Raw genomic sequence first — 25316 nt, forward strand, 5'->3', positions numbered from 1 at the left:
CTGTAACAACAGCTGAGATGTTCGGTGTGGATTTGCAATTAACCCTGTGCTGTACAGAGAATTACAGAGCTCGTCTCTTGTAATCAGGGAGATGGCACTTGCCTCTCTTTCAGCACAGGTTAGGAAAAAGCAAAAAAACCCCAAGCCACCAAGCAAAACAACCAACCCCACAAAAACCTGCACAGCAAATACTTTAACAAGGGAAGAAAACATTCAGCCACAGGCACTATGTGTAAATAACATGAGAAAATCTCAGCAGGTTATTTGGTCAGCTCTTGCCAATTTAGAGAACACGTGAGCACAACAGGGTAATCAAAGGGCAGAATATCAGGTTCCACTTGGATCTGAAAACAAAATAAACCTGCGCTTGAACCTGACTAGGCAATCTTTCAGGGGATAGCCATAGCCACACTATGGTTATGGCTTTGGGCAGAAAGGTAGTAATTTAGAGCATGGAATAGGAAGACTGGTGATCTGGATTTAGACTTTTGTTCCTGACCATGCCGTGGCTCCTGTGACCTTTGAAGAAAGGGTGGTGGGTGTTTGGGGCTTTTTTTCTGGGGAGGATGAGGGGCAGGGAGTGATAGAAAAATGAGTGGCAATAAGGCAGACCAAGTACTTGTTTAAGGTGAACTCCAGACCAAACTGAAGTCAGCAGCTTAGATGGGGGCAAAACGTACCCCACATCTGCTTCTGAATTCTTCATGTCAGAAAAACTGTTTTGAAACAGAAAATTATTATTTTTTTCTATTAATGGCTCCTTATTTCAAATTTCCAAACCTCTCTAGTAGTCTCAGAACATATTTGAAAAAATAGAGGTTTTGAAAATACTTAAGAGCACTTTGGTGCCTAATTCCCATTAAAATCACTTAGAGTTACGGAACAAGGAGTTAGGCTCCTGGAATAGCCCCCATCTGTAAGTTCATTCATTGGTGTCTAGTCTGTTCTGTCATTATAGATTAACATGGGGGGAACAGAAAGTCTTGTTCTCTTCCACCATTTCCCACTAAGTTGCTTTGTGATTTCAAATGAATCCGATAACCACCTTGGTCTCCAGTTTCTCAGATAAACGAAAACTCTAACTTCCTCCCAGCTGTGCTCTTTGTAGATAATGCAAATAACAAAGCATTGCATTCTGTCTTTAAGAACTAGTTCACTTGTGCACATACGAAGGGTATATATACACCCTATCAATTAAGAATGAAGGCATTTTCACTTTTGTAGTACCCATAAGGCTCAGTCTCTACCCCTCTGTCATACTCTCTCACAGAGCATGTAAGACAAAGTTCAGCTGACACCAGTCCAGTCCAGTTCCTCTCAGCTGCACAGCCGTAATGGAGCACACCATGGTCAGAGTTTTCTCATGGTGCAACATCAGTCTTCACGTGCTGTTGGACATCAGGAATTTTCTGTGCGACTTTCTAATGTCACCTTTCAGCATCAGTAGCTGTTCAGAAGCTGTTTCAGCATCAGAAGCTTATATTACAGACCTGTCATTTGCACAGGTGAATCCACAATTTTGGAGCTGAAGCACTAAACAGCATGAATGAATTTGTCCTTCATCATCCAGAAAACACGTCTCCTCCAATATTCCTTCTCATGTCCCATAGGGCACTTTGAAATGTAAGATACCTCAAAGATCGTTTGACACCATGGAAAGAGAGATTTCTTTCTAATAATCCAAGTTCTTCAAAACCCACATTAATTTCTCACTCTGCCTTCTCCTTCAGCATATTCCTGGGGTGATCTGTTCCATCTTCTTTCCTCTGTGATGGAGAGGGAACTGAAGTATACTTGGATGTGTTTCGACCTGTGGTCGCTGTGCTGTGAAAGCACTTACTCTCAATTGACGGAGACTATGTACATTCTTAGGATAATGTATATGTGGAGCATACTGTTCAATTAATTCCTTTTCCTAGAAAGTAATCTTTCTTTTCCTTTCCCCCTAACTTCTTTTTGGAGCTTAACAGAGGAGCCACCTAACATGAGCTGGTCTTCCCACCTGACCTATGTACAACTCCGATCATATTACATTTGTTCAGGTAGAAATTTGCTTTAACTGTTCTCCCAAAGACAGAGAACAAGTATTGATTGGCGAAGATCACTACAAGGGCCAGTTTGACAGAGTTAAGGGAATTAATGACGCAATGTAATATGTTTCCTGTGCTGTTTTTTGTTTTCTGTTATTCACATACAGGCTCAAGAGGGAAGACGCATTTTAATTAAAGCACATGGTTCATCTGCCATGTGTATGTGTTTGGGTATATCCACAAGGGATGGCTGAACTTTAATTGCAGAGGCTCCAGAAAGGTCTGAGTGGATAGATGCAAGTGTTAGTGGTTGGGGAAGGGGACCAAATTCATATTTTCCTTCAGAAGAATTATCCTTTTTGAAATAATTTTAGTACTAGAGAGAAGCTAAAAATCTAGAGTGGAGAGAAGGCAAACTATATCTGCCCGAGAGTAAATTCCTGTCGTATTTGGGTTATATATGTGCAGTTAGGATCCATAATAGGGAGAAATGCAATCCATGAAGTTCTAACCTAGTTTTAAACTTTGTCAACATAAAGGTCTCTGGATCATCGTACTTGGATTTTGCCCTCTCCAGTTTACACTAGAAAGATGGGATAGAAGTATATATTTAGCAATAATTTATTAAATATTGGATATGCTAACAAGGCAATACATAAAAGATATTAGCCTTACTGAATGCAAACATTTCTTTTTCACATATTTAGCATTCTGGCATTTACTTAATACTATTGTAATATCAGTTGATAGCGTCAAGAAAGATTTCCTTCCAGTGGCTCTAAAGTAGATTATTAACTTTAGAATCGTAGCAAAACGTGATGGAGAGTACATACTGTATTGATGTTTGCTTAAAAAATGCCCTTATATTCTGAATCGGTATGCAGAGAGGGAAAAAATACCTGTCCCTTTAAAACTGTCTCCCAGAGCAAAGAAATGCTGAAGCTTATTTATAAAATATGACTAGCAGATTGCTATTACAGGCTTTTTAAGACTGAGAATAGCAACAGTGCTGAGGACACTATTCATAAAGCAGAATGCCAGAAATGGTGTGTTAACCTGCATCAAACATCATAAATTATTGAGAACTGCTGCTTTTGCTATCTTTTCACTTCTTAAAATATTCCTTTTTGTATGGAAAATCTTGAAGATAAGGGTTTCCGTTTCTCCCATGGAGTATTTCTTCCGAAGAGTATTTATTAAGGGAGGTTCTCTGCACAACCTGTGGAGAAGTGTAGATAAAAACAAAAGCCCCAGGAATAAATATCTTTATTTTCAAGAAGTCTTTACATTTTTGTTACAAATCTTTAACATTTTTGTTCACACTCTTGAAGACCATTTCAAACAATCCTTTCCTCTCGCAGTCAACACTCGTCAAGTCTGTGCCTGCTCCAGAATTCACTGGAACGTGTGGAAAGCTCAGGATGTACTTTCCTCCGTAAATTCTATAAGGATGACTTTGCCTTTTTTGTTAAAACTATAGGATCTAATAACAATAGCTAACAATTCCAAAGAAGCCTCGGTGTGGGGCAGTTTCCACCCAGTCCTCATCTATGCTCAGAGAGGATCTTTCTCAGGTCATGGCTATGAGAACTGCTTTTTCTGAGACTGCTCGTATCTTTTTGTGAAACCGTATCAGTTTCAGTCATATGAAATGTTTTTTATTGAGAGCCTTTGAAACAAGAGTAAAGAGCCTGGATGTGGAACATAAACAGTGTAAGGTTTGATGTTGCAACATTTAGCAGAAAATACTCTGTGAAGAGTATGAGCAGGGACCTGTGAAAATAAGACAGGTATGGTATTGGGCTGAGACAGATGATGCAGTAATGATGGAAGCAAGGTGGAAACCTGAAGGGTCGTGTAAAGTAAAGAGTTTTAGGGACCTCTCTTTTTTCCAGCTATAAAGGATTGGAAGGTGGCTGGGATCATCCCAAAATTGTGAAGTCTCTAGCCCACACAGAGAAAGAGAGAATTTTATAAAACAGAGTAAATTACTGAAACAGTTTGAAAAGGCCAGAATTTGACTCTGTTCCCTGCACAGTGACTCACATGAAACAATAAATTTCCAACAAGTGCATAGTACATTTATTGGAGATAAGATTCCAATTTCTGAATAAAATGAATGTTTACCATTTTTATTGTAATTGTTATTCAGTATCATTTGTCACCATCAGAGGAAAAACATACATTAGGAAGCTGGTGCAAAAATACTGTGATGTGACTTTTATGCATGTTTTGCAATACTATTTATTTTATGAAATTTCTTATGTGCTTTCTGTGGAGGTAGCACTGCAAGACTACAGCAGAGGCAAAGATCCTGAAATCTGGATCCCAATCCTATCTTTGTTATAAGGCTTGGACTCACTGCACCCGGTGACAGAGGACTGCAGGAATTTTGCCGAGCTGGGAGCACAGACCCTTTGGCTGTTCAGGGCATTTTCAAAAGTAATTCAGATCTCATATTAATCCACAGGTACTCTGTCTGAAAAGGTCATCCTGGCTCTCAGTCATTACATTTAAGTCCCTAAAATTAAATAAGATGAATCTTGGTGAGAATGAGTCATCGTGTGATTTAGAATGAAATTAGCATTATTGGCCACTGGAACAAAATATATCTGAGTATAGTAGAATCACTCACAAAAATAGCCAGTATTTCATCCAAGAGGTCTGGATATAGTGTTCAGTACTGTCTTGTAGTACTTACATTGATGTTATTCTTGACCACCATTATGCAGTAGGTGATCATAAAGGTACTTTTGCCCTAAGAAGTAGATCCTCATAGCTTTAAAATTTACTCCTGCTTTGGGATTTTAGATGCCCACTTCAAAAACTCTGTGATACTTCAGGATTTACTCTATAAGAGCTGACAGAAGTCAGATTTGTTCAGGGTCTTAGTTCCACTTGTCTAGCATTAGATAACGTGATGCAGTTACCAGTACTTTAATTTTACAGAGCTGATGAGCATCCACAGCTCCTCCTAAAGTCAGCACAACATGTAACTACGTGCACTTTGATAACTGGGCCCTGGCTCAATGTGTTTCAGAGTGAGACGTTCAAAAGCTAAAGTACATACAATTAGTAGCTGGTTTGCAACTTTGATCTCTTCCTCATGTGTAAAACTCATACTGTTTTAAGGGAATAAACTGAGGATATAGAATTCTGAAAAAAGAACTCTGAGCTCTGCTGCACACCATTTATTTTCCTATTACTCTTTGAATATTGTTTATTTGACATGTTGTATATCTCCTTGCCTCCCCCTCCTTTTTATTTTAATTGGGACCTGGTTATTGGCTGGAAATTCCACTAGCGTGACTCATCCCTGTGCTGGAAATGACTGTGAACAGGCATCACATTGTGGGATTTACTTCCCCCCCCCCCCCCCCCCTTTTTTTTTTCTAAGTGCTTTAGTGTGGCACGAGCTTGTAATAATAAACTAGGAAGGAAGTTGGAGCTAATCATTTGGTTCTGAATGCACAAGCCTTGCCAAATTTCCCCACAGGCATGAAACAGCCGCTCAAGCTGTGACACCAGCAAATTAAATCCTGGAGGTAGCTGACCAGAAGTAATGAAATGTGTATTTACCATACTGATGCTGTCAGTCCTAAGACACACTGGCTTTACACTCTAGTTAAGTGGGGCATGTTTGTCACTTCCAGCGGTGCTTAGAAAAAATACTCAGGTTTGTCCCTAGCCTTCTTCCCAAAATCACAAGCCCGGTCCTGGCTGGTAACCCTCAGTCTCATACAACATGAAGAACAGGATGCCCAGAATGATCTGTTCTTTTAAAACACTGCCAAAGTGAAATCCATTTCCCAAAGGAGATAAGTGATCTCATCTTACGGCATGTTAATTGCCGAGCCTTTTTATTCATCCCTTATCTGCCACTTCATTCTAGAAACCAAACCTTAGAGCTGAAATGAAAGGATAAAAATTATTTCAGGAGCCAATGGATAATAAACAACAGATGCCTCCCACAAACCATGTGTCCTGTGCATGCAGCAGTTTAAAAGCCTGGGCATACACAGGTGTGTGGAAGAGGGCCACATAATCACTGAGAAGAATAGGTACCACTCAAGGGAAGGATACATGCAGGTGGGCACTGGCGTGGGGTGGATAAGCCACACCGCTACTGAAGAGATGTCACTCAAAAAATGCCTGTGCATCATGGCAGCAGAGGTTCAAAAGCATCTGGACACAGGCACACAAAGGAGGGAGGCTATCATTTCCCAATCCCCACATGCTTAGGAGATAAAGGACTCAAAAAAAGTTATTTTCCCCAGTCAGGTGTTGCCATAGGTAACAATAGCATACATCTGTGAGGTTTCTGTGTATTTAGCTAGCAGAGGCATGTTATGCTAGTTGTGTGAGAGCTATCAAAGAAGGTTCACTGAATGGTACTTGCTGTGAATTCAAGAAAACATTGCAAGAGAAAAAATAAAAGTACAGTCTTCAACATGGTTAATACAATACCTATGGAAGAATCAAAGAATAAAATCACACCCCACATGAGCAGTCTGAAAGCATCTAATTATATCCTGGGGATGTCTATAACTCTGCAATTATATGCTTAATTTCCAGCTGTACTTGATTAACATCACAAATTATTTATAATACCACCAAACACATGGAACTTGCTTTGAAGTGTTTGTTGGCACATATAAATTTGCTGGTCTCTTTTGTCTGTCTCTTCATAGCAAGGTAGGCACGTTGAGTTAGTACCACGCAATTCAGCGGCAAAGCCGAGGGAAGGCTAGAGTAATTTTAGAGATAACACTGTTCTCTTTCCTCTACTGAAGCATTCAAATGCAAGTCTGTGGAAGGTCAGAACCCGCTGACTTCTGTGGGATTATACATGCACTTCAAGCTTAATACGTAGAAATAACCTTGCTGAATCAGGTCTGTCTTTCCTTGTTTGGCCTTGGAAGACAACCATGCTTTCTGTGATACAATGGTGCACATGCTTCTGGAAAGCCAGTCTGTGGGTGCCTTCTTTCTTCTGTCTTCCCACGTCAGGAGAGCTGAAATAGGAATCATTCCACATTTTCTTAGTGCAGGGAGAATGGAGAGGAAGAAGGATAAGAGAACCTCTACTTGTTTTTGACCAGATATAAACATAATCCCCTGTTAAAGGTTTGAATCTGTGTGGATCCAAATGCTGGATCAGGATTTAAGGCAAAACACAAACACTTGAAATGTGGTATTTTGATCTACTGAAGGGTAAGCCTGTTGAAGTCAGCTGAGGCTAAGGAAAACACATGGAAGCTTTTGCATAATTGTAGTCTTACATTGTAAACCTTTTGGAGCAATCGCTCTGCCATCTGTGAAAAATTACCCAGAATTCCACACCAAAGTATTCATCCATTGATAACATTGGCTTATATCATTTTTAGCAACTTAAAAGTCATTTTTTAAAAGACTAATCAAAGGAAACCTCAAATCAGCAGCTGAAGTTGCATTGCCTCTATTTTTAACCTCAGGCTTGAAGCTGTCTAGACTGGTTATCCTATTTGGGCCGGACTTATTATACATTTGTTACCTTGTTCTCATGTTGGGCCAGATGAGTGGGTTTGCTTACATCCTTTCTTCTCAAGCCTATAGTTTTGCCTATAGGGTGATATGACCTTAGGTACACTGTGAAATCTCAAAGCTCAATGATTAAAGCATAAATATACGTAAAGGCAAACTACTGTTATTTAAAATCTTACAGTCCTAGAACCAATTCTTTGTTCTTGGGGTATTTTTTTGGGGCTTTTTGAATGTCGGGAGTTGGCAACACCATATGTGTGAATTCCAAATAGGGAGCCTGGCTCCTGCAGCATAAATCCAAAAAAGATTATTCTCATGGAAGAATCCCCACTAAACAAAACTACAAGAAGACAGGAGGTAGCCAAGCTGCTAGAATTACTCTCTGAAGGAGGTGTCTAGCTCTTTGGTACAGGAACAACTTGACTGAATGAGTAAGTTGCAAACTAGCCATGGTTGCCCACCCTGCCTTCCAAATAGAGCTCTCAGCCTGTGAAGTATGAAGGAGAAAAAGATGCCACGGAGTTGGGAATTGAAAATATCAGGTATTACAGTTTTCACTGGGGGTAGAAAAATTCTAAGCAGCAGCATGGCCTAATAAACAAAAAGGCAACTCTCAGTTAAAGCTTGAACTTTTCCTTCTCATTAATTACCATGAATCTGTTTCGAAATTCCTGTAGAGAACAAGTGCTTCTTGCTGACAGCTGGTTTGCAATTAATAAAAAGGAAAGTGTTTTCAGCTGGCAATGACTTAACATGCTCATGATATATGAAAACAAGGTTAAATTGCTTCTTTCTCTCTACTACTAATAAAAGAAATATTGAAAATGAAATGGTGTAGCTTAGGAAATGAAAAGTGCCAACCAAAGCCATGGACGTAGTGCTGAGAGCTGCTTATCACCTGGTACTTGCTGGAACGGACATATTTGGAAAATCTTAGTCAGTGCCAAATATTATTCTTCGGTTGCAGGCTTTCAGAATATATTGCATTGAAGAATATATGATCCTGTTTCTGCAAGATAAAAGAGTCTTGGTATAATCATCTCTTTTTTGGGATTTAAATGACTTACACTTTGTGGCTCTATTGGAAATCCTCTTGCCCCTGATACCCTTTTTAATCTCATCCTCCTTCTGCTCTACTCCACCTTCTGTCAGAAAAGAATGGCGGAGGCTTTGTTCCTCGGGATGTAAAGGAAGGAGTAGCCAGAGCATCAGAAAGCACAAGGCAGGAACCAGCCTCCGCTGCAGAGACATCAGCCTGATAATCAGATGCCTGTGGACTTTGTCTGACTGTGAATTGTATTCTGAAAAACTTGCTAGGGTTTGATGTTAACTGCCTTGCAGAATATGAAATGTAATTTTATCGGAAATATAACTTGAGTATCCTATGAATACCAAGGGAAATGGGTAAAAGTGAAATAATAGATTTTACTTCAGCAAAGTCTTTATTCTTGTCTTGTAGAATGCAGAACCTTTCCAGGTTACTGTCCGAGAAGACAATTGTATCATTGTCTCCCTGGAAGCATCTGATGTGGTGAGCTCATCCTCTGTATATGTTGTGAAGATAGCTGGAGAATCCAAGAACTACTTTTTCCAGTTCGAAGAATTCAATAGCACTTTACCTGCCCCTGTGGTTTTTAATGCCAAATACCATGGCCTATATTACATAGTAACTCTGTTGGTAGTGAACTCAAATATGGTTTCCAAGTCAGCAAGATCAATCACTGTGTTAACCAGTAAGTAACACCTTATTCTTTTTTTTCTTCTGTTTCTTCTCTTTGTGTGTGTGTTTTTTTCCCCAGAAGTTCTTCTTGTGGAGAAAGTTGGGCGGGTTTTTTTTGTTTTCAATAGGTCCTCCTTAATGTGTAGGATGAATCCTTCTGTGAGAACAGTAGGAATATGTGTTGAGAAGGCTTGTGAGTGAAAATACACAAGGTCTGGGCAAGAAGAAAGGGACAGCTGTGGGTTTCCCCTGGGTGACCCTTCCTGAACACTTGACTGGAGAGGTTTAACACACTGAAATAAGTGATGGATGAACCTCCTTTACAGATGTTCATCCTAAACCCTTTGAACCAGGAGTTCCAAAAATCTAGTAAAAGGCATAAAAAGCGTTGACTGACATTTCAGTGTAAGCACTCCTGTTACGTGGTGAGGTATATTCTGTTTTAAATGCTATAACAATGTTCTTTGATTGCTAATACATTGAATCAGTACTAAACCTGGAAAGCAGGTAGTAGTCACCATGTGTTTCTGCCAGTACAGCTGAAGGTTTTTGTGATGGAGACCATATTTGTAGTAGTCTGTCTCTTACTACCTCCAGGTGCATTGATCCTGGGAGAGAGGTGTGATTTTGTTTGCTCTGTCATTATGCGAAGCACCACAGATTTCTGTGTGATCCCTACCGTATTTCTGGCTCTGCTGTTGCTCCAGAACTGTTTCCATGTGCCAACCTGAAAACAATTTGTAGAATATAAAATGATTTCTTCATCTGAAAGACAGATTCAGGAAAAGACAGACAAAAAATTATTTGGATGGGGCAAAACCAATTTCCAGATTTTTTTTTTTTGCTAAATGGCACCTTAGAATCTACGGGCAGTTTTAGTTGTCTTGCAGATGAGGAATGGTTATGATTTTTTGTACTTATATTATTCTGTCAGTGAGGGATGCCATCCACTGTAATAACGTTCAAAGCATATTATAGTAGCCTCATATGTTACCGAGTGAGGTGCTTGAAATTTAGGAGTAACCAGATTTTGCATCATCCATACATTCTTCAGCCTTCCCTTGTGTGCTCGACTTGTGCCCTGATGAGCATAACCATGAAGGATCCCATGCGAAAAATATCACGGGGTTGGGTAATGCAAGTCTTTCATAAGGCATATGTGCAAGAACATCTATGTGTAGCAGACAATTTAAGGGTTCATAAGCAGCCTGAATTTCCTTTTCTTTGACTGCTTTAACCTTGCAGACAAAGTAATAATTCTAATCCAATTTCCTATTTTATGGTTTGTTTGTTTTCTGAAAAGAAAATAATGGAAGCATCAGGTGTTATATACAACTGAAAAAATTGCCTCACTATGCATTTCCCGTGGGTTTTGAATGCTGCACTTGCAGGTGTGCAGCAGGGCTCATTGCTGTTTGATTTCCAGAGCCCACAAGGGTCACTGGTAGCAGGGGAAGGTGTGATCCAAATGGCAGATGGAGCACACACTCCTGTGCAGGGGATCTCTGAAGGAAGAAGGGAGCCAGCGTCGCTCAGCCCATCAAAGCCAGCCTCAGACTTCCCAGGCTCAGGGGGTTTCTACAAGGTGTTCCCGAAAGAGCATGAGGCTGACGGCTCCGAGGGGCATAGCCCACGTCGCTCTCACTCCTCCAGGGCTTGATCCAACAGAAAGGAGCCCACCCCTTTTCACCACCTGTTTTATGCGGGTGTGCTGGCAGCATCTCAGGGTTTCCTGCTGTGGCCTCTGCTGCTCACCCAGACCTTGGAAGGACCAGTGATTTTTGCAGTCGGCCAGTGCTGCTCGAGGAACTTGTATAACAAGAAGGGAACAGCGAATTTCACTGGTTTTGTCTCAACAGAAAGACAGCCTGGTTCATGGAAAAGAAAGGGCATTTTTGCAGGCAGGGCTGAAGGATGCTGTACTGAGCACTAGAAGTATGCTGTAAATTGTGAGCTTCACAAGGGGAAGGGCCCAGTTTTCTTCCTAGTATTTTCTGTTAGGCAGACTGATGAGTGCTAGCTCTCATGTAGCAGCCTCAGCTACTAACGTAGCTCATCTTTTCGAGCACAAGGCTACAGGAATGAAAGTAAATTTGGAATGAAAAGACAGTGTAGCAGGCTGGGCTTTTTAAGGTTTATTTCAGTACAGTGCTTTTGGGAAGAGATCTTAAAACTCATGTAGTGACCATTGGCTTCTCCTGCAAAACTGCATTAGATGATAATTGGTTTTCGTTTTCTTTTTTTAATTTTTCCTTTTATTGGTATTGTCCGCTGCCTGTTTTACATAATTTTCTGACTATTAATTAACTTTCTTTTTTTTGGCGGACAATAATTAGGATAAATTCATACTTTTCTTCATGCCATATGCTCTTTCTGCCTGTTTAAGATCCTTAGTTTATTTTAACCATGCAAAGTCATATAACTATCTAATTTATTCCATCTATATCTTACACATGAAAAAATGGCAGGTTGCAACCAGCTTCCAGGACCAAATTAATTCCTGCTCTAATTTCATTGGTATCAGGAGAGCTTTACCAGTTGCAGATTGGCCCCATTCATTAGGCTGCTACAAGATAAATCAAGCAGGATAGCCAGTGGTGCCAATGTGGTTATTCCCAAGGCTGTACTTCGCTATTTCACAATAGTTTTCTGGGATCTCCTGATGTCTGCAAAGGAGTCAGTGCAGGAAGATGTAGTCTTTCATCTTGGCCATATGCTGGAGATCTGAGTTTCACACAGAGCAGTGTGTATCCAAATTGTGCATGTCAAAAGGAGAGCAAGGTCATTCAAAGAGATTGCCTACTTAGAAATTCAGTGAGAGCCGTGGAAGACCTCTGCTTTCTGATGGTATATCTTGATGACATTTCCTTTTTCCTATTCACATCCCTCAGCGATGTGCTGCTTCTCAACATATTGGCAAGAAAAAGGTACGTCTCTTCATAGGTTGAAACTTCATCCCACTTAAGTCAGAGAAGGCTTTTCTGTCCAGAAAAAAGATTCCTCAAGAGAAAGATGATTTAAAAGCTAACAAAAAATATATTTTATACATTATATATGCATATATAATTATATATGTGTAAATATAAATACATATAAATATGTGTGCATAAATATGCACATATAAAAATATAAAATATCTTAACATTATATAAATATACATATATGCATGTATGTATGCTACCATTTGAGGCTTCTATTGTTAATTTGGGCCTTCTCTACAAGACTGAACGGTTTATTTTCTGCTTGTCTCTGACTGGAATAATTTCAGGGCTTTCTCATGTTAATCAAAACACCACCAACTATAGAGTTTCCTTGTTTAGTTTCTGTAGTCCAGATTGTTGTAATGCAAAGTATGAGCTATTTGTTGCAATATTTCTTCTCAGAGCCCAAGGGTTTTGTCAGCTTGAGCACAGCCCCCATCCCTGCATTGCTTCCTGAGCTGGGACATTAGAAGGATGAGATGAACAGGGTGCATTCAAATCTTAGATAGGAAACCTGTAAAATAGAATTTGAGCACAAAATAACACTTTTTCTTCTGATTCTGTAGCAAAGCTGTGTTCAGCAAATTGGGCTCAGTACTTCACTGAAAGGGAAAAACTGAACCACTGACCACTTATTATTAAAGATCCCTGTGATAGTTTTCGCAAGAATAGGTGTGTGAATCTCGCTGTCCTGGCCAGATTCCTGTGTGTGTAATTGTGTTGTGCCTATCAAAATGACCTTCCCTCCAGCTGTCAGTCTGAACAAGGTTAGAAGTAGTTCTGGTATCTAACACAATTATTTCAAACCTGCTTTCTTCTGCTCTTGGAGTTTTGGCTTTTCCATGGGAGTGAAGTAACTCCAGAATTTATATAATTAATTAGTGTTTTGCAATATTTGAAAGAAAGTTACACCTTATTACTAATTGGTTTTAAAGTAGTTTATGAGAGAAATAGAAAGCATGGATATAAAATCAGTGACTGAAATTCTCACTCATTCTCCATTTTCCCAGCTTGAAGCCTTGTCTTATTCTTCCCATGGTGACTCATACCCATATAGCCTTTTTTTTTTTCAAATTCACTGTCAGTTTTTGTTGTGAAGGAAAAATGTTTGTACATTTGAAGGAATGGGGAAAGCAGTACATTGCAAAGCTATTGTGTGCTGTAGGAAAAATGTTTCTCTGCTGGGAATTGGAGAAATCAGGATCTCAGGATCTCTGAGGGTAATTAAGAGCGGCTTTGCCTGACTTCTATTTTAGCTTGTGATTAGGAGTTTTGAGTGGTAAATGTCTCATTGTTTCAAAAGCCGATGATTCCTTACATAAATCACTGTAAAATATATTCCCTTTAGGGAGAGTTCTGCCTCTGTGTCTTCTACAAAAAATATTCTCCTCAAGAGACCAGCGGGCCTGCTGCCTGGGACTCTGATCTCTTCAGCTCTCAGAAAGTAATTGACATTAGACCTCGTTAATGCTCGGTTGTCATTGTGCCAAACGCTACAGGAAGTGATTCAGCAGGTCGAATCCTTTCCTCTGGTGCATTAATGGATCAGAGCTGTTGAAGTAGGAGCTTCAGAGGTTTTTTCCCAATGAAATATAAAACTTAAACCCTTTGTGCTTTTCTTTCTTAAGGGATGACATGGCACATCTTTAAAAAGGCTGGTTATCCGTGGCAGCCCTGATTTTGAAATGTAACTCAGAAGAACATCTAGGTCCATTAGTGCTCAGCATTCCCCAGCAAACAAATCATGTTGTGCCCTTCTTAAGGTGAAAAAACTGCTCCATCAAAATCAAAGAAACAAAAAGATCTGCAACCATATGAGTATTTTTTCCTGCCATAATTTCCATTGGAAGGCTGATTTAAAGTATTGGCCTAAATCTGTTCAAGAACAACAGACACACCTTTGTTCTTGTGACAACATTATTTTTTAGTTTGTATTGTCTTTTTATTTGTCATCTATGTGGGCATCTAGAAATTGCAGTATATACCATCATTGCTCAGATACTACTTTCACTTACATTCCCCTTTCATAAACAATTGCACATGGTATCCTCTATTACATATCATGAAGTTGAACATTATGTTCCTATAGTATTAAACAGCAGCTGTTTAATCTCAAAAATGGTTGCTTTTTAGCAAGAGAGAAAATGATCCCTAAAGTTTATAGCATAATGGAAGCTTTACCCTGGCTATGACTTACTCCCAGTAACTATATAGACATGGAAACAGTGTCATCCTGGGGAGAACGTTATGTAGTTCACAACTTCTTCATGTGAATAAAGGGGATTACCCATGGGAGTTAGGTCACTCCACTAATGGGGCTTCTTTTTTATAAAAGTCACGATATGAAGGTAAATCATGATTAATTTGGGTTTGAGTGTGGGAAGCAAGAGAGTTGATCTCAGTCCCATTCAACCACCCACATACAATACTACACCTAAGCTACCACAGTAGTCAGTCATTAATTCAATCTGTAGAGTGACCAGATCTACGAATATTAAAACCAAATTGATTTGGACTGGAATATGGTACTTATTTTTAGTGTACTTTTTTCCTTTTTTTTTTTTCCTGAATGGCAAACGTTAATGTGTCTGGCACAGATTGAATGCGTTAATGGAGGATTTAGCATCCAGAATTTTCCAGGGCATTTGAGGAGGAGGTTAGCAGCATTTATTATGCCATCTTGATGTTTGTATAATGCAAACTATGTGCTAAATGCAAAATGCTGTAGAGTCCAGGAGAAACACAGAAGTTAAGTTTCTCATAAACAGATATAATGGGAAAGCAGTTGCTGTAGGAGCAGCAAATTCTGAGACACTAAGAAAAAAGGCAAATTTAGGTCCTGATCCTGCAAGCTTGTCTATGTGCGTTTAATATAACCTGCAAGTCTAAAAATAAAGAGACTGTACAAGAAGAAGTGCCTTAAACATGCTATTAGAGGGACACTGAAATTCTCTAAGTCCCTTCTGTAATATGACTTCAGACTTCAGTGTAGTGCAGAGCGTTTATAAAGCTCTAAATTTCTGAAATATTATATTACACTTTATTTGGGCTATTTCTTGAGAAGCACTGCAATTTGTGAAAAGCTGGATCCTAAATACTGAAAACTGTAAAATTAAAAAGACCAGACTGTTGATGCTCTGAATTACAAATATAGATAGTGAAGAGTGACATTTTACATATTCTTTAAGTTTAATAACCCTAGGAGCAGTTAGTAAGTGAAAAACAGAACATGATTTTTTTTCTGCTGAGTGTCCTTTTAATTTCACAGTGTGCAAATAGCTTTTGATGTGAAGATTTGGTGCCGAAGGAAGTAAGATAATGGAACAATCTTTAAATTGCATTATATCACTCATGCTACTCTGCTAACATCAGCCATGAGCAAGGAGAGGATAGCAAGCGGAAGATAACAACAGAGAGAGTCTGTAGTGATTACTGCTTAATTCAATTATTGGTTAATTAAATCAAAGCATCAGGAGGAAAAATAATTTGGATTAAAAATGAATATAACTTCCATCCTTTATTTGATTTGTTGTAGGAAGGAACAAATGGGGTAATTTAATCACTGACATAAGAAAGTTTCAGTAATTCTTTCAGAAATAAGGAGACCTCAGATGTGAATGAGATAGCAGAAGAAAGCCCAGGGCATACCCGCTAACATGAAAGATGACTGCATGTAAGAGTTGTGCTATTTAGAGATTGTTATTGTCATTTAAACTACTATTGTGTGCTATGTGAGCTGTGATATGAACCCTCTGGTCATGTGGATAGATCAACTGTTTATTTCAGAATAAGCGATGGGAAAAGCCTCAGCAGAAAGAAAAGGGTAGGCTTTGTTTCCCATGATCTGCTCTACTTCTATTTATTTCTAGGCTATCACGAATTGTCAGCAAAATTTTCACAGATCCCATCACTGAAGTCCCTGTTGGTATCTGTGAGATTGGGAGTTTCTATTTGTAAGTGGTTAACATACGAATATACTGATATTTACCTGAAGATAATGAAGCGTCTTTGCCATGAGAAACAGTTTAATAATCCCACAACATTGCATTCCCATGCTCTGACAAAGTTAAAAATGACAACACGGCTTCTTCTTAAGACTCAGGGAGAGATTCTGTTTGCACCTGTGGCTTTTGTTCTTAGTTGTTTTTTCTCCTCCACTTCTCATCACATCTGGAAACTTAGTACTGTGGTGACAATACTGTGCTATTAATTGGGACTCAATTTTCGCTTCCACTTCAGTCTTGCTTTTCCGCCTTTGATTAACCTCTTCCACCTTCCGTGGGATAATGCCACTTTTGAAACTGATACTGCTCTTCCCTTTCATCTACTCTTTCTCTTGCTCATTGTGACTCTATGCTCTTTGGAGAAAAATATTTTATTAGTTTTTCTCCGGGGCCTACCGCAGCAGAACTTTGAACTCGAATGTGTCCTCTAAGGCTATGCTAATGAGCAGCCTGAATTTTTCAATCTGTTCCCTACAGTGTGCAGGAACTAAATCAACAAGATAATGCTTATAAGGATATAGGCATAATTACTGAGGGTGTTGTGCATTAACTACCTCTATTAAAATATCTTAGTATGACAAATTTCAACTAACACTATAACCTTGTTTTGATTATCTGCTTGGCCCTCTTAAACAATGTAGAGTTGGGTTGCTATAATTTTTTTCTTCCTGAGGAAAGCATGAAGCAAAAGGCTAATTTTTTTTAATTTTTCTTTTTTTTTTTTTTGTGGATAAGGGAGACTGAATAAAACTGTGACTCTCTTATTAGCAACAATCCAGACTCCCTGCTACAGTGAATTGACACAGCTTTCCTTAGTCAACGGAACTACACTGGTCTAGATGCCAGATCACAGGACACGGGCTGTTTTTCTTACTTTTTATAGCCCACCTGGCTCAGAGTTCAGAGTACTAGATCAGCAGTTCCACGCTTACCTCCTTTCTGTGCACAGGCTTCCCCTGTGCCCTCCTGTAAACCACTTTACTTCTCCGGACGTCAGTTCTTCGTCTGTAAAATAATGTAGTACTGCTATATTTTGTAGAAGTTTGGTGTGGATAAATACGTTGAAGACGGTGGCCCTCTCAGATATGGTAGGAATGGGGACTGCGTAATTACCCATGAAATAAAGAAAAGAATACATATTGAAATAGAAAATCTTCATTCAGGTAGCTTCCTTTGGCCATTACAGTGATAAGCTTCTCAGCTAATCTTAAAAGTTCAGATTTATGCCAACGTTATGAGCAATTTCAAGTGTTTTGTTGTTTTTGTCTGGGCACTTTTACATGATCGGCAAGCATTAAAGATGAAAATCTTTCTGGGGTGATGACTGTGAGTGCTTGAATAATAACTGCTATTTCAACCTTATTTTTTATGGCAAGAAGGGAAATTTTTCTGTTAAAGTGTAAGCATCAAGAACATGAATTGTTTTGTGGGGGAACACACAAACCTTGGCTTTGACAACATCCCAAGTAGCTTTGCCCCAGACCTCTGTGAAGCCCTAGATATGACCTGGTGGATTTAAGAGTGCCTGTGCCATACCTAGCAAAACCATTTGTTTCTTTGATGTTGTATATGTGTCAAGAACTCAGTTTGCCTATTAATCTGCTCCTTTCTTCCTTCTTTCCTTTTGTTTGTATATCCTTTAGAACCCCTTCCTGTGAGCAGTGTTTCTATCTATGATTACAAACCATCTCCAGAAACAGGAGTGTTGTTTGAAATTCAGTACCCAGAGAAGTACAATGTTTTTACCAGGGTAAATATAAGCTATTGGGAAGGAAAAGACTACCGAACAATGCTGTACAAAGGTAGGAGGAAAGTATTCCACTAAAAATTAATGCTAACTCTGCTGGAAACATTTTAAACAGTGGTCTTAGGTGTGGTTTTGGCATGTATTGGTTATAATGATTTATATTTCTGGTAATGTGTCTGTTTATATAACAACTTTTATATCATGAAGTAAGGGATGGGTCTTCGAAATTGAGCTAGTGGCTCACTTTGGATTTAAACCTGCTTCCCATCCTAGTTCTAGTGATACTTCCTTTCTTTCGGATTTTAGAGGAAGACTGGGTGGTCTGGATTTCTTTAACCAGTTCTGAAATTAACCTGGGAAGGGATCCCCAATTTCTGGTGCTTCCAAATAAGCATGTACACTAAAATCCAAAAAACTTTGCACCAGTTTTTATATCTTCCCTGCTGCTGTACAATCCAAAACAAAAGAAAAGGAAAAAGGAAAGAAACCCAAAACTCAGCAGGAAGGACAGAGATAAGTTTTTGCTTTCTAGATATGCTTGTTGAAATCCCTGGATGGCATTCTGTGCTAGTTGAAAGCATTAAAATTTCCTTGTCCCTTCCCTCTGGTGAAGGTTTCCTCTTTGGTGAATAGCTGATAGGAGAGCTCTGGGATGCCCCAGAGCTGGGAAACCCATTCAATATACCTGATTCCCGGTGCAGGATTTAAACCTGGTAGCTCTGTATCACCATACAGTGGCTAATATACTATGCTGTGTAGTACTGCGTATTACCATAGCTTTCAGTATTATCCCTGAGCTAATAAACCCTGCTGTATATTATAAATTTCATTTTTCTTAAAATAATCTAATCAAAGGCAATCTGACAATCTAGACAGTCAATCTAAACAATTTAAACAACCAATCCAACCATCTGAACAATCTAACAGAAGCAAATTCTGCTTTCTTTTTTATTTGTTTAAAACTGAACTCCCTTTTGCCCTGCAGTATAGCTTAAGCATAGCATTTATCTCAAAGATGTAAATGGGACTGTCCTATGGAAAGCATCCTAAGAGGTGAGAAAGGCACCTGCATACTCTGCAGGCCCTGAAACCCCAATGGTTTAACATTGCATAGTGGCAGTAAAATGCCTTTGAACAATCCAGTAGGTGCTGGATTGAATTTTAGGCACTGAACTAAGGCTCCCAAAGTAGAAGTCTGGTCACTGTAAGCTCTCTCTAAAGTCAGCAGAGGGAGATACGCACCTCCAGAATGAGGTCAGAAAATTTTGGAGTCTCTTTGCTTCAATACAGAGTGGGGCTAGAAATCACATTTTTCAATGCTGTGAAGTGCCAGAAGTTAGGAAGGGTGATTCTGGATCATAGCACAAAATATGGGTGACCTCTTTCCAGAGAACAAAAGGGATACCAACAGTAATTTTTGTCTTCTACAGCTAATACATGGTTCCAGGGGCTATAATGCTGCAGCTGCAGCTGCTGATTAATAAAAAAGTCAACCTGAATTAAGAGATTCACTAATCAACCCGCACACTCCTTCCCGTAGCCAACTAGCCCTAAGCAACTTCTCTTCAGCCTGCACGTGTTCTGATGGTGGACACGAGCTCAGCTGTCAGTACCGCGGCTTGCACGCAGTTGCATGGTGGATGGCCCTTTGAGCATCTACCCCGAACGTTATGCCTCAGTCAGCAAAAGACCAGGGATGCTTTTGCGTGCAGCAGTTAGAGGCCTGCAGAAACTGTCAGATGCTCTTTGAGATATTCAGTGTCATGTGGAACAGGTTGCCAGATTCAGTTCCCTTTCCTGTGAAAAGTAGTTCATGTTTCTTGTGCTGGGCTTTTTTTTTTTTTGTAGCAAAGTGGCTTTGACAGCCAGGAAAAATGTCAGCAAACTGAATTATTAGAATTTCATGTCTCAGACCAGGCTGAGCAATGTCTAAACATCTGAAACACTGCCAGTTCGGCATGTGCAGTTGCATTATCAGAAAGTGAACTTTTGATGTATTTTCCTCTTTTTTTCCTTTCTTCTTTTCTTTTCAAACCTTCTGCAGATTTCTTTAAAGGTAAAACAGTTTTCAATCACTGGCTACCAGGTATATGCTACAGTAACATCACATTTCAGTTGGTATCAGAAGCAACCTTCAACAAAAGCACGCTAGTGGAATACAGCGGGATCCAGCATGAGCCCAAACAGCACAGAACAGGTGAAGAAAATGATTATGTACCATTTGCTCCAAGTCTGTCTGTCTGCTTTCCTTTCTGCCATGGGGAGGGGATTGATCCCACAGAGAGGAAGGTCTGTGTGGGAGCAGTCCTGGGAGCTGCTCCTGGCCAGGAGCATGGGAGGAGGGTCCTGCGGCTAGTATGTAGGGTTATGTGTACAATACAGTGCAAAGGGAAATTTGCATGAGTGTTTCTGTTATGAAGCTTGCTTCTTAGAAAATAAATTCTGCTTCACATGAGATATCCTAGGCCTTGTGCTAGGAATTAATTTTTAAGCCACAGGAATGGCTGCACAGAGCATACTGTTGATCTATCTATATTGGTCTGTCTCCTTGCGCGGTGAATCATAGCTAAACTGTTGGAGAAGGCCTTCCTCATTATGCAGTCTTCTATCACGGAGAAGAAGAATGTCATAGTCGCCCCACTTGGCAGCCAGTTTATGCCCTGAAGCATGAACTTTTAATTTCCAAGACAGCAATGTTGCAAAGGCTGAAAATTGCATTTGTTCAGGGTCCAGAACTAATTTAATTTGGTCCTGGGACAGTGCCCAAAACTTTCCTGTTAATCTGTTGGACCACAGACATTTTCCAGGGTCCAAAGTGAAATGAACCAGTGGTAAAATCAAAAGGCCAAATTTTCAGATGAATACACTGATGTTGGTCCATTGCCTTGGACAGAGCAAAGCCAACTGATGCCAGCTGAGTTCTGTCCTGAGGATCCTAAATATAGTTATCGAGATATCGAACCATAAGAATGCAACCAACAGGATCACGTTTTTCTTTCCTGCTGCCCTCCCATCCCTCATTCTTCGCACGATCTGCAATGAGATTGTAGTGTCTGGTTTTGTATTAGTGGCTGTGGCTGGGACAGGGGAGGTGAGCAAATAAGTGTGTTGTAAGGTGCCAGCTTAAAAGGTGCCAGTCAAAATTGTTTGCAGAGGCCACTCGCACTTATTGTGTGTAAGGGCAGACAGACAAGCAACTACAGTGAGGCAGACAAAATGTTGTGTGTTCACCTCCTGACATAAGTTGAAGTAACTTCTTTGTGTGCCAGAATTTTGTCTTCTGGTGACCCAAATCTTAAGATCAAGCTTTCACAAATATTAACATTTAAACTGATGTTTAATGCTTGTGAAAAGATGGCTGCTAAAAGCATATGAAAAGCCCTACAGCAACATGAAGGTCATACTTTTTAAATACGAGCTATGCCATATATTAATTTTGCATATGCTTTTCAATTCATTTCTACAGAAGTATTTTTTTCCATGATCAAGATCTTTCTGGAAGACACAATAAAATAAATGAAGATCCACTCTTACAAATTCACACTCGAGTAGCCTTGGTGCTGTAATAGCACTGAAGTCTGATTTACTGTGACTTCACATCTATTTTTCTTCCTGGTATTCTTGAGTCGTGATTCTTCTGTGAATTTACACTCATCTTGATCCCGCTAGAATCACTTCTGCTATAAGTATACGTAAGAGAAGGGAGAATCTTAATAAGAACAAGTTATTTCAAAATATCCCTAGATGCATTGTTTTTCTGCAAACAATATTTCTCTGGGGAATTAACACATCGCAAAGGTGCACAGAACATACCTATTAAAAGACTAACCCTTGCTTCTCTTTTAGTTCCTTACCCACCTCGAAACATTTCTGTTCAGATTGTACCAATCAACAGAAACAACTGGGAAGAGCACAGTGGGGATTTTGCAGAAGAATCATTCATGGGACCACAAGAAATCATAAGGAAAGAAAAACTTAGCCGTTTTTCTGACAACACACCTGACATTCCAGCAGTGAACACATCTGCAGCCTGGCCGGACTACCGCTATAACAGCACTGAGTACGAAACCACGTCGCAGCCGTACTGGTGGTCTAACGAAGCTGAGTCATCAGAGGGTGAAGAGGAGTTTGTCAATGCAGTTTCCAGTGATTACGAGGCCAATGAAGTCAACACATCTGGAAAACTCACGCCAGAGCCCCCCTCATTCCTTCCTGTACAAATGGTGCTGACCTGGTTACCACCAAAGCCACCTACTGCATTTGATGGTTTCCATATCAATATTGAAAGGGAAGGTAAAACAGAGCCTTATACCCTTTTCATACCCCTTTTCTGTAATTCCATTGGTGGGTTGTCTCCTCTACAAATTATTAATTACCTAGTACTCTGTTTCAGCAGGCTTTGTTAGATCTCTTGCATTTCTTGAGAAGTTTCTTGCATTGAATAGCATCTAGTTCTGGCTGGCCTTCATAAAAGTGAGGGAGGAGGGGTAAATCACAGTTTGCAATTCTCTTTTGTGAAACAAGATTTATACTGTTGTACATATTGCCGCACTGTTTACACTGCAGTTATCGTAAATCCATTCTGCTATTGGAAAAAGGAGGAATGAGCTGATAGAAATTTGAGACGAAGAAGGTACATTATATCATGTAGCATTGTCTGCCACTGAGAAAGGTTCTCAGGGGGACCTCAGCTGGAAGGGGCATACAGAAAAGACAGTCTACATTCAGATTAACAGTTGTCTCGGAGGACAGCTACTGAATGTATTCCTTAGGCCACAAGAAGGCTGTGGTGGAGAATGAGGAGACTTTTCAAGTGATGGAGCTACAATAAAATAGCCATGTTGCTTAAAGATTTTCTGTTTTAAAATCTATTTTCTCCAGATGAATTTTATTTCCTGACAAGCAGTTCTCATAAGCCTTCCCACACTGAGGGCAAATACCTTTTTTGCAGAATGAGAAGGCAATAGATAGAAAATTGGAAACTCCTTTTCTTCCATGCCATGCTGTTTTTCACTTGCACAGTCATGGCAACCCTATTTTATCATCCCTGTTACTGAATGAAAATTTGGCCTGGGTTTATTGTTCCTCTACACCTATACTGCAACCTTAGTCATTAATTACTCATGTGCTGATGGCAAGAAATAAAACTACCCACATAAATCCAGTCCTGTTGGATACCTTTTAATCCCACAGCAGAAACAGTATTAGCACTTCTGATATAAATCATTTTCTCAGTGGCTGGAGCCTTTCAAATTTCAATTAATCCACACTTTTTTTCCCCCTGATTTAGAGAACTCCACGGAATTTTTGACAGTAAGTGAGGACACTCACAAATTCGTTGCTGAACTGAAAGAACCAGGAAAATATAAGTTGTCTGTAACAACGTTTAGCTCCTCTGGCTCTTGTGAAGTTCGGGGAAGTCAATCAGCAAAAACACTTAGCTTTTACATCAGTAAGTATCTCAACAAATCTGTCTTTTTCTCCCAGACCAATATAACTTCAATGTACAGAGTTTGACCACTGTGGCATCTGCTGCAGGATCAGAAGAGTCTGGTCTTCTGGAATTCCCTGTGCCAGAGAAGGAAATAGAGGGCAAATATGTTATATATTATATCCTGCCTGGATGGGCCTTCATCATGCTGTCCTGGCAGAGCTAAGAACTGGAAGCAGGTGAGGTATTTGATAGAGTCGCTGCCCAGTGCTCAGAAGTGGCTCACTGAAGCAGGTTCCCCTCTTGCATCTTTCAAAGAGAGGATTTAATTCCGAGAATTAAATCGGTGGTTATAGAGATTCTGGAAAATATTTAACTTCCTTAGTCCTGGAGGCTGTATGTACCGGGTTAGGGATGAAGGGCATCTCAGGCTGAGAGTGTGGGAATTGCGCAATTAAACACTGAACTCTGAAATTACATGGTCTCTGAGAGAACACGGGGCAAATTACAGTAGATGAAATAGTTCAGCCTCCTAAATTCAGAGGAGAAAAAGTAATTTATTATTTCCCTGTAGAATTCCAGGGTTTCTTAACTGAAGATTTAGTAAAAGACAAAGTAATAATACACTACTGTGTAAACCAATATCATGACTGACAATTAGATCAGCAAGTGAGACAGGTGTTGGTGAATTCAGATTATTATCCTTCTGATGGCCGTGGTCACCTTTGTACCTTTTTCTACAAAAGGAAATAGATATAGCCTACAAAATGCCCATACAACGAGAACAGGGGAATACTTGCAGCACTACACAATTTTACATGTGGGAGGATAGCATCTCCCCCGAATCATGAATGCTGCAACAAGACACGGTAGCTAAGGCTAGCAGAAATATTCATGTTAAAAGGAAATGTACTTAAGTACATTACTAATAAAAATTGTGTCTTTAGTAGCTCATAACATTTACAAATATAACTGTTTAGGCTTAAATTCATCATAATGCTTGACTGCACGTAACTGAATTCCACTATCAGTCCTATGTTTTTAACAAATTTATAGCTGAAAGAAATAGTACTTGGAAAACAAAGAGAAAAGAGGAAACAGCACGTGAGAGCAAGGGTCTCTGCTGTTGTAATCTCACTGTCTTCTGGTTTTCTTTAGGAATAGTTATTAGACAGCTTAATTATATGGAAAGCATTAAAGTATATATAAGTATACAAGTATATCAAATATATTATGTAGCATTGCTATTAGTACCAAATGTTACTCCATTTTACGGGGTGTGACTTATTTCCATTAAGCAATATGCAATACAGTGTCCTCCATAAAGTCTACTAACTGGGGACAGAGACCTGAGAGAAATGAGAAAATGTTAACCCAAAGTATAGGTGTATGGATTGCTAGATTAAGGATGAACTTGAATCTCATTGGGTATAAAGTATTAAGATGTTACAGAAATGTAATGAATATTTTCACTTTACATGTAACACATGAGAACGTTTGTTTTTTGGGGGGTTGTCTGTTAGTTTTGCAGGCTTTTAGAACCAGATGAGGATTCTTGGCAGTTGTCTTATTTATTCTGTCAAACGCAAGATCCTTAGTATTTTACATAGATTTTATATGTATTTCTGGTAGTATGCCAAATCTGAGATGTGCACAAGTACTTTTGAGGTGAAATTGCTTTTCCATTCCTTTTTATGAGCCTGATCAGGCAGGCTTTTTTTGTGGAGACTACAACTTTGGGCCATGACATGAGGTAGCTCAATTCCCTTAATGCCGATGCTGAAACAATTTCTGAATAGTAAGAGCTACACATAACATCCACTGGTTCCAGAGACTAATCTAATGATCGAATTCCTCTTTTTACCTGAATAGGTGTGGGT

At 39.5% G+C, this 25316-nt stretch overlaps 1 protein-coding gene across 1 annotated transcript in view; it reads left to right on the forward strand.

The window, feature by feature from the left end:
• PTPRO (protein tyrosine phosphatase receptor type O) overlaps positions 1–25316 on the forward strand; it is a 157852-nt gene that overhangs the window by 79676 nt on the left and 52860 nt on the right. Inside the window, 5 exon segments of the mRNA XM_076342166.1 lie at positions 9013–9286; positions 17902–18060; positions 20050–20202; positions 21852–22298; positions 23296–23457. Of these exon segments, the coding sequence (XP_076198281.1) occupies positions 9013–9286; positions 17902–18060; positions 20050–20202; positions 21852–22298; positions 23296–23457 (1195 nt within the window).

The sequence above is a fragment of the Aptenodytes patagonicus genome, chromosome 1 (assembly GCF_965638725.1).
Source record: "Aptenodytes patagonicus chromosome 1, bAptPat1.pri.cur, whole genome shotgun sequence".
NCBI lineage: Eukaryota > Metazoa > Chordata > Aves > Sphenisciformes > Spheniscidae > Aptenodytes > Aptenodytes patagonicus.